Below are 9,355 nucleotides of genomic sequence, written 5' to 3' on the forward strand. Positions count from 1 at the left end.
TGAGCAACATCATATAGCATGCAATTAACAATTAAAGGCGGAATCATGCTTGTATGCACTCAAAAACAAAACATGACCATGAAATTCAAAGCCTAGTAGATTGGTGAACCAATAATCAACTCAAAACATAAGCGAGTTGAAATTAATACCTTTGTAGATTCCTCTTTGCATAAGCAAAGGCTAATTACCCAAAGAGATAGGGGCCTTCATTCCTTGCTTCTTAGATCCATGGATTTGGATGGAAGAATAGGTTCTCCAAGTTCCCAAAATTGAGAACCTCTAATTCTCGACACCAAGGTTCGATTGTAGAAGAAATGAGTGACCTTGGAGTAGTAGGATTGCTAGATGTACCCTCCAAGGTGTTGGCCTCTTTAGAGAGAAAATGGAGAGACAATTCTCACCAATTTTTTTCAAAAATAAACCTTTTTTTTCTTTTTGAATATTTGGCTATAAAGTCATTTATATAGTCACTTCTTTAAGTGACCTAAATAACCAAAACCCTAATTCATACACTATGGCCGGCCATATTGGGATTTTTGGGCTTTTGGGCTTTAATGAATCTTTATTCATTAAATTGTCATACAACTTAAGTTAATGGGCTTGACGTTCGAAGCCCATTGGGCCTTAAGGTCCAAAACTATCCCGAAGGTCTTTAACGAACTTATTCGTTTGATTAATTAACATATTAATTAATCCTTGCCATAAATAAATGATTAAACCATTTAATCATTCTTACTCATTTCCGTTTAATCTTCAATCTCCACCTTTTACGGTGTGCGATCCATTAGGTTCCTTTTAGCGAGGTAATGGGCGATTAAAACCATTTTACATCGATTGTGAATTGAAACAATTTTCAATTCTCCCTTTAGTGATTACACACGTTTAGGGCTTCCACAAACCATGAGTGACACCTAGCAGCATATCATGGTTACCCAAGCTAATCAGAAGAGGTTAGAGAACCTATTCAGTTCGGGATTACAAATGCAATACGGTCTTTCTCTAATCTAATACTCTTGACCACATTGTTTGGTTTGATAGTTTATTTTCTCATGTCTACTATCCAATGTGTGTCTTGTGCTTATATGATTACCTTGAATGTGATTCAGAACGCATTCCCAAATCTCATTCATACTCTGATCAGAGATTTAAATCATATCATAGAGTATTCTCCCTCAAACGGTTTGAAGGTTAGAGATCCCTTGTTGCGCATTCACTTGTCTCCATAGCTAAGTCACTTGACCCCAACGATGCCGTGGACACCCTCCTGATGGAGTGACTTTGACATAATCAAATATCAAGGTCTTAACCACAAGATAACTATGATGCCTCAGGTCAAAGGACTACTTTGCATTATCCCAACCATGAGTTCTCATGTGACATGGAATATGAGAACCCTTCGTTGATCGCGTTCAGTGAACTCATTCTCTATTGAGCACCTACCGTACTTGTCTTGATGTCACACACACCAATGACTCGAGACTAATCACTCTCCCTGAGAGAAGACATAGTACGTACTGATCTTAACGGACTGTCAACGCCCAATTGGCAATCCTATGATCAGGAACATTTAGGATGTGTCTACGAAAGAATGGTCTCATGAATCTAACTTCATTAGATTACATTCTCCCAATCACATATTCCTTGGACTTTATCGTTTAAGCATATAACATTTATATGAGACGGCTCAAACAATAATCTTTGCCCTTTATATGTAAAACTAGATTAGTTTAACATGTGAAATGTCCGTAAAGTATCATCACATGATTGGCTTTAGGGCATATTTCCAACAAGTGCACCTTCTATTCGAATTTTAAAATGTTAGATTGCTTAAAAAAAAGCAAAATAATTTCCCCACTATATGTAAAATGTATGTAAAATAATTTACCTACATAATAAAGCAAACCCAATGTCTGTAAAATACATGCAAAATAATGTACCTACATAAAAAAAATTATTATTTTATTCAATACTATTTTACCTATTATTATGTAAGCCTTATATGTATATTCTCATATCTACCTAGCACGAGGTATTTTGGGAGCTCACTGGCTTTGCGTTCCATCGGAACTCCGAAATTAAGCGAGTTTGGGCAAGAGCATTCCCATGATGGATGACCCACTGGGAATTTCTCGTGTGAGTTCCCAGAAAGAAAACCGTGAGGGCCTGGTCGGGCCCCAAAACGGACACTATTTTGCTGCGGTGGAGTCAAGCTCGGGATGTGGTGGGGGCCCGGGCCGGGATGTGACACAAAATATATGGTATTTGCCCATCATAAATTTGCATATAGGTAGATTAATTAGTATAATATGTTTGATCATATATGTAGTACTATGCATACATACATATTGAGCTAATGGTAGTACTATATACATTTGAACATATATATGTATATATATGTGTGTGTGTTAGGGGTAATAATATGCAATAAATTATGTGTTCATTGTAATTAAGGTGAGTAATAATATTTATTGATTTGTTTTGAATATTGTGGTACAATTGTAAATATTTTGTATTAATAGGTCAATTACTTTCCTACATGGCAATCACTTTTAAATTTGTCTTCTATTTGGATGTTTATAATTAGGTGGGTTTTTATATAGGAAATAAGAGTTGAAGGGTCTATATCTAAGGAACCCTTAATTTAATTCACAAATTCAAACTTTCTTAAATCTTGTATTTAATAGTTAATAAAGAATTGTTTTTCAGAACAAGTTTTTCATATCAGTCATTGAAGAGAATGACCTTACTTGAGTCGCTTATACTATAATTGCCTTGTTCTCTTCCAAGTATTTCTATGTTATTTTAACCTAATTATGCAGGTGGTAAAAATCTTATCACTTGAATTCTTATGGTTGTTTTTGCTTTTGTGTTGATTTATCTTCTTTACGGTTGGTTTTGGTGCGTTGTCATCATAGTCTATGATAACAAGCTCTTAATAAAAATTCAGCGAGGTAAGAAGTTAATGAGACTAATTTATAATTTCCCTATTACATAATAAGGTTTACATCGATTTAATATAATTCATATTGAAGAAAAATATACTTTCTAACTCTTCATTTAAATTTCTCCATAGTTATAAGACAATCATATTCACATCTCTCTCATATTGATCAACATAACTGTAGTCTGCTTATTAAAGCATGGTTTTGGTATAGTGAATCATACCTGACACACCCCGATCCCGATGTCCTCGGGACATCAAGATGGTCACGTGTTGACCGACACCTGAAGGGTGATGAACGCCATTTAAAATATGCAATTGTTGATGAACATGCTAAACATGCACATAAATATTAGAATTAATCATGCAATAGGGATGAATAACACAATACTAAAGTTCAATTGCTAACAATTTAACATTAAGATAATGCATGACATGTTCAGAGCATACATCTAATACAGAGTACAAGTGGAAATTTAAGATAGAAAATTGCTATTACAATAGATGCCGAAGCAGAGAGAATATAGCTAGATATCACTGGTAGGGGAATGCCTTGTAGCTCAGATCGAAATCCTCGTTCCTAGGTCTTGAAAGGGGCGCAAAACAAACATGAGTAGACTAAGTTGATATATATATATACTAAAACAATTATCAACGTACTAACCCCCATATTTTATGAAAACACACACACACACACACACACATATATATACATATTATGATAAACGTATGTTTTCTGAAACCTAGCATGTCGTGCAATGTCTCAGACCATAACTTGCATATATAATAATCACTAGTGAATGTCTGATAACCCCCAAGCCCCATGTTGGCTCCCCGTCCCTGTGCAAACAACCAGAGGAAAATTACCCCCAGGCCTCGTGCCAACTCCCCGTCCCTATGCTAATAGACAAAGGAAAAAAACTTTAGGCCCTATGCCAACACCATAACTGTCGCCCGGGACTGACCGGAATCTATCCATTGTCCCATAACGGAATAGGGACCACTAGGTAAGTACAAATTGAACATACATATATTTGAAAAACAACTTCATAGTATAAAGTCATCCATCATCTATACTATAAAAAGGTGTTTTAAACATGTTCTAAATATCATATCGTCATCCATCAGATATTCTATAAGAACACGGGTTATAGGAAAAATAGTAATAATTCAAAATAGCCTCAGTAAACATGTTATCTCACAAAACGTTTCATAAAACATAATCATCAAATCATGTTTTTCATGTATGCATTTCTACTATTAAAACATGCATTTTTAATAGTGGTCCACTCATAAATACTTAGCCGTTGAAGAGCCACGCAAACTAGCAAAGATGGAAACGCTACAAACATTTACCCCTAAGCACATAAAGGGTCTAATTAACAAAACTCTATTATAACAATTGAATTTGGGAAAACGAACATTGGAAACGGATTCAAGACATCAAATTACCCTAAGAAGGGTCCTAGTTAAATTTCTGAAAAGTTAACAGGGGAAATATTCTAAGAATATTCCAGGAATATTCTAGGAATATTCCGTCTGATGGGCTGGAGGCTTTGAGCCAAATGGCCATTGGGCTTGTTAGATCCCACATCATCCAGGAGAATGGATCCTTTATACCTTATATATACATACCCACCTCCATATAGCACGAGGCCTTTTGGAAGCTCCGTAGGAACTCCGAATTTAAGCGAGAAAGGGGTCAGAGCATTCCCATGATGGGTGACCCACTGAGAAGTTCTGCTCGAGTGAGTTCCCAGAAACAAAACCATGAGGACGTGGTCAAGGCCCAAAATGGACAATATCGTGCTACGGCGGAGTCGAATTTGGGATGTGGTGGAGCCCGGGTCGGGATGTGACAATTTTGTATCAGAGTCAATCCCTGGCCGAAAGTGTGCCAACGAGGACGTCGGGCCCCTAAAGGGGTTAGATTGTTAGATCCCACATCGCCCAGGGGAGTGGATCATCTATGCCTTATATGTACATACCCACCTCCATATAGCACAAGGCATTTTGGGAGCTTACTGGCTTCGGAGTTTTTGGGAGCTCACTGACTTCAAATTCCGTAGGAACTCCGAAGTTAAGCAAGAAAAGGGCCATAGCATTCCCAAGATGGGTGACCCACTGGGAAGTTCTGCTCGCATGAGTTCCCAGAAACAAAACCGTAAGGGCGTGGTTGGGGTCCAAATCGGATAATATCGTGCTACAGCGGAGTCCAGCCCGGATCGGGATGTGACAATACCGTAACCAATATCCTACATAGGAGTAGCCTACTTGCTTATTACATATCAATTATTGTGTGACAAGCTGGCAATTGATACATCATCTACTGCATAATTTGATAATAATGTTCTAAAAATGTGAACCGTAGAGCATGGTTTATGTTGTCCTATGATGTTTGACATCCTCACTCTGCCGATCTATGCACTAAATTTCAAACTTAATATCAATCTTAACGCGTAAGCAACAAAGTTTCGTGCCAATCCGCAGGATATTCAGAAATATATGTGCACCCTCACAACCCGTGAGATAATTGTGTCAAAGACCTTCACGCAAACTCCACCATTGGCTTCTCGTACTGCAATCTGGCACTCTCATATCTCAACTTTGAGCCCAATTATTTCGATCTATTGCGGCAATCAATTAATTAGGTAAATATGAAATTAACATTAAGAAATATGAGAAACTTTTTATGTCTATTGGGAACATTGTCATGTCAAGATTTTAGAATCGGTTTATGATCATTCTTAATTACACTGATATTATCTCAACCTAAACACTTATATCTTAAACAGTTACATATCTAACAATATTAGGTTTTATCATAAAGGCATTGATGCAATTAAAAGTGGAATCATTCGATATAATTTGTAATATATTCTATGAAGTTTTCAATGTGGAACTCTATTATCCAACACTCGCCCATCGTCTGAGTCAGGATTTCATATTTGAGCTAGTGACCAACTACTAATCGCCTTGTTGGATTTTATTTTTTTTCACAAAAAATCTTCATGCAATTAGAAGTTGAATCATTCAATTAAGTTGTAATTTATTTTGTGATTTTTGACATGTGAGACTCTGTATATTCTTAACACTTGACTATTCCAAGTATTATAATATGATCAGTGGACTTGATATATGTTTCACTTTTAAGATTACTAATATAAATAAATATACGTGTAATAATTTGTGTGAAACAGTGTTTCAAATAAACCCAAATATTACCAGGGAAATAAAGGACATAAACTAAGCATACGTCAATTGATATTAATATTGAGTAGTATTCAAAGCCAAGCGCAGATAGATGTAGCTTTCCAGCTCACAATTACTTTACATCGCTGAGAACCGCCAGAGTCCCCACGCATGGAACTGCCATTCAATAATTAATTAAGAGACAATTAACCAAAAAACATAATATAACAAGATCAGATCACATCTTGGCGTGATAAAGCGTCTGCTGCTGCTACACATCAAACGGCGCTCGATTGATCGTAGTTTTTTTCTTTCCGAGAAGTACGATCTACATACGACTTTGCCAGCATCACACTGCATATGATGTTTCGTTAGGTTGAAGCTCGACGGAAGCATTTTCCACATGACGATGATCATCCGTTTGTTCATGCTCCTTTGCGTCTCTAACGGCGGCGTTATTATTAACGTCGGTGTCATTGTTGCGATTGTTCGGTTGATCATCCACCGGATGAACCTCGGAAGCTGCTAATGTGGCTATGATCACAATGTTTTTCACGTCCTCATGTATAGCACCCGGTAGCTTTTTCTCATGATCGTCTATTATCACCTGTTCTCGGTTTCGGTATATCCCATACAGCAGCATCTGAAGCAGCCCCAACACAAAACCCAGAAAGTTTGGAATCTACAAGTGACAAATTAATTGTGGTTAATACTGTTATTATATAGGGATGATTGATTTGAAAAAGGATTTAATTTAGTGTAAGTATACTTACTGCTACACATATGTCCTTGAGGAGATATCCATATGCAAACCAGATAACGGCACTCAATGTGAGGAAAAATGACAAGCCAAATGGCATAAATTCGACACTTCTTGTTCGGATAACCTGTGCCTGCAATACAAATAATTAATTGAACGAATATGTAGTTATAGATATGCGCTAGGGATGCAAGTAAAATTAATTAAAATTTGTTACGGTTCATTTTGCACCTAAATTTAGTATTTTATTATCTTAATACACTTAAAAAATAAATATAAAATAATAAACTGAGAATGTGAAGAAAAAGAACACTAACAAATAATAGGGTCATGTGTACGATCGACTCACTTACCACAATGCTTAAGGGCGCAACAAAAACACTGGTAGAAATGGCAACATTAATCCATCCAAGAATTGGGACCCGGTATGCACTCCCCACTAGAAAGTGAGAAACGACAAGGATCATGGTGAAAAGTCCCACGTTCATAATACCAAATAGTTTCACTGTCAACTTCTGCACTCAGTAAATTTATGGAATTAGAATATAAATATATTTATATGTATATATAGAGAGAAAAAGAAATATTAAACATGAAACATACGAACCCTAGCTTCCTTTGGTGCATAAACAATGAACATGACGATGTAGATGATCTCTACAAAACTTCCGAATGAGTTAATGGTGATGAGCATCATAGCATTCTTTTTTACCAACGCATAGTAGAGCCAAAGCATGGAACTGAACAATGCTACCAGATATGGCACCGAGTGAAATCCTTCTGTTGATTTTTTCCTGTAAATTCGATAAAATGTCGGCCTGCATTTAATAATTAACAAGTTGGTTATATGTCTCTCGATACACACACACACACACATATATATATACACACAATATATATATATATATATATATATTCCTTTTATATAAAAAAAAAATGTATGTATCACTTACACTGGGGATAAGTAAACCATGGTCGAGATTAGATTTCCTGGCATCATTAAAAGAAATAATATTAGTAGTGGTCATTCAGATGGAATTTCTTAACTACCAAAAACTTTTAATTAAAATAAATAGCACTTTCATTCTCCATATATTTATTAGTGCGTAACATAATTTATAGTGGTGAGGAAGGTTGATCATCAAAGATCACACTGATTTACAATGTTACTTAACATAAAAACTTACCTACAAATTAACAAGTAAAAATCGGACAACTAATCTTTGAATAGTGTACATACAAAGAAAATTTATTATCGTATGGTTTGTAAATATATGTATTTAGCTAGGCTTTTCTGTAAAGAAAAAGTGGTCATTTCAGGCGATTCACAAACGGATCCGAAAAAGAATATGGCCCAGATGATGACCAAGATTACGTAACAAATGCGACCAACTAGGTTGTAAAGGTGTCATAACTGAGAGAAGAATATGACAATAATAAACAAGATCACGTATGTGGCACTAAACAAATACATATGATCGAGCACCCAAAATGACACTACATGTATGATGTATCGTGTTTGTTCTGCTCTTTCATTTGGTACACCTAGCTAGCTAGTTCCCATCACAATAACTCACCTGCTTCAAATAAAAAATTTCATGGAAACAGCTAGTATTTAACAAGCCACTCGCAGTTAATTTAGTGGTAAGGATGAATAGGGTGATCGGTAGATGTATGTTAAGTACAGAGTTCAAAACTCTCTAATGTAACAAAATTTTAAAATAAAATAAAATAAAACTCAATGAGTAATGTACACCTACATATGCATCTTTTGTTTACCTAGAATTCCAAATGTAAATGCCAAAGGATGGTGACTGTCTGCTACTATAGCCATAATCTCTCTAGATCTGTAAACCCTAACTAAGAAAACTCAAACTGATAATCTCTCTCTCTCTCTCTCTCTCTCTCTCTCTCTCTCTCTCACACACAATGGAAATTAAGAGGGTGATATTTATGTAGAAGAAGCTAAGGAGGAGGACTCAGTTGTTGATGAGAAACCCTAGAGCTCTCTCTATTTCTTCCTCTCAACTTATCATGCAGAGAAAATTAAAGGACTACTAGCCGAGGATGGTCGATGGGTTTACGCGCAGCTCGTTAATTTATATACACAAAGTGAGAGAAAAAGAATTAGGGTGTGCGGGGTGTGCGTATTGAACTCATTCATGTTGCATGACAGATGGAGGATTGGTAGGTGGTGTACCATAAACTCATTCACTGAACCACAAATTCAAGTCCCACGTGCCCCACCATCGCGTGCCCGTTACCTCCATCCAACGGCAATAAAAAAAAATGCTAGAGCATTCACCATACTTCTTGACACTACTTTGGATAGGAATTAGGATAACCCCTAAATCATCACCATAATTAATCAAATAATTAATCTCACCATAAAACGAATTAGGAAGAGTTATAGATTAGTTATGGTTAATCGGCACTAATTTACCAAATGTTTTAAGAGTTTT

At 36.1% G+C, this 9,355-nt stretch overlaps 1 protein-coding gene across 1 annotated transcript; it reads right to left on the bottom strand.

The window, feature by feature from the left end:
• Window positions 1-6,183: 6,183 nt before the first annotated feature.
• LOC126609420 (bidirectional sugar transporter N3-like) lies at window positions 6,184-8,980 on the bottom strand. Its single transcript, XM_050277372.1, has 6 exons — window positions 8,673-8,980; window positions 7,847-7,883; window positions 7,501-7,711; window positions 7,247-7,408; window positions 6,907-7,026; window positions 6,184-6,815 (listed from the first exon to the last, which is right to left on the bottom strand). Exons 1-6 carry the CDS (start codon window positions 8,725-8,727, stop codon window positions 6,483-6,485), a joined length of 918 nt encoding a protein of 305 aa, XP_050133329.1. The 5' UTR covers window positions 8,728-8,980; the 3' UTR covers window positions 6,184-6,482.
• Between the last annotated feature and the right edge of the window lie 375 nt (window positions 8,981-9,355).

This window comes from Malus sylvestris, chromosome 16, assembly GCF_916048215.2.
Source record: "Malus sylvestris chromosome 16, drMalSylv7.2, whole genome shotgun sequence".
NCBI lineage: Eukaryota > Viridiplantae > Streptophyta > Magnoliopsida > Rosales > Rosaceae > Malus > Malus sylvestris.

What these genes read in the sequence shown, in the direction of transcription:
- LOC126609420 (XM_050277372.1), bottom strand. Translation starts at nt 8,727, where the DNA reads ATGGCTATAGTAGCAGACAGTCACCATCCTTTGGCATTTACATTTGGA. An exon ending in ATTTACATTTGGAATTCTAG is followed by an intron (nt 7,884 to 8,672) that starts GTAAACAAAAGA and finishes TAATGATGCCAG; the next exon opens with GAAATCTAATCTCGACCATG. An exon ending in ATGCACCAAAGGAAGCTAGG is followed by an intron (nt 7,409 to 7,500) that starts GTTCGTATGTTT and finishes TACTGAGTGCAG; the next exon opens with AAGTTGACAGTGAAACTATT.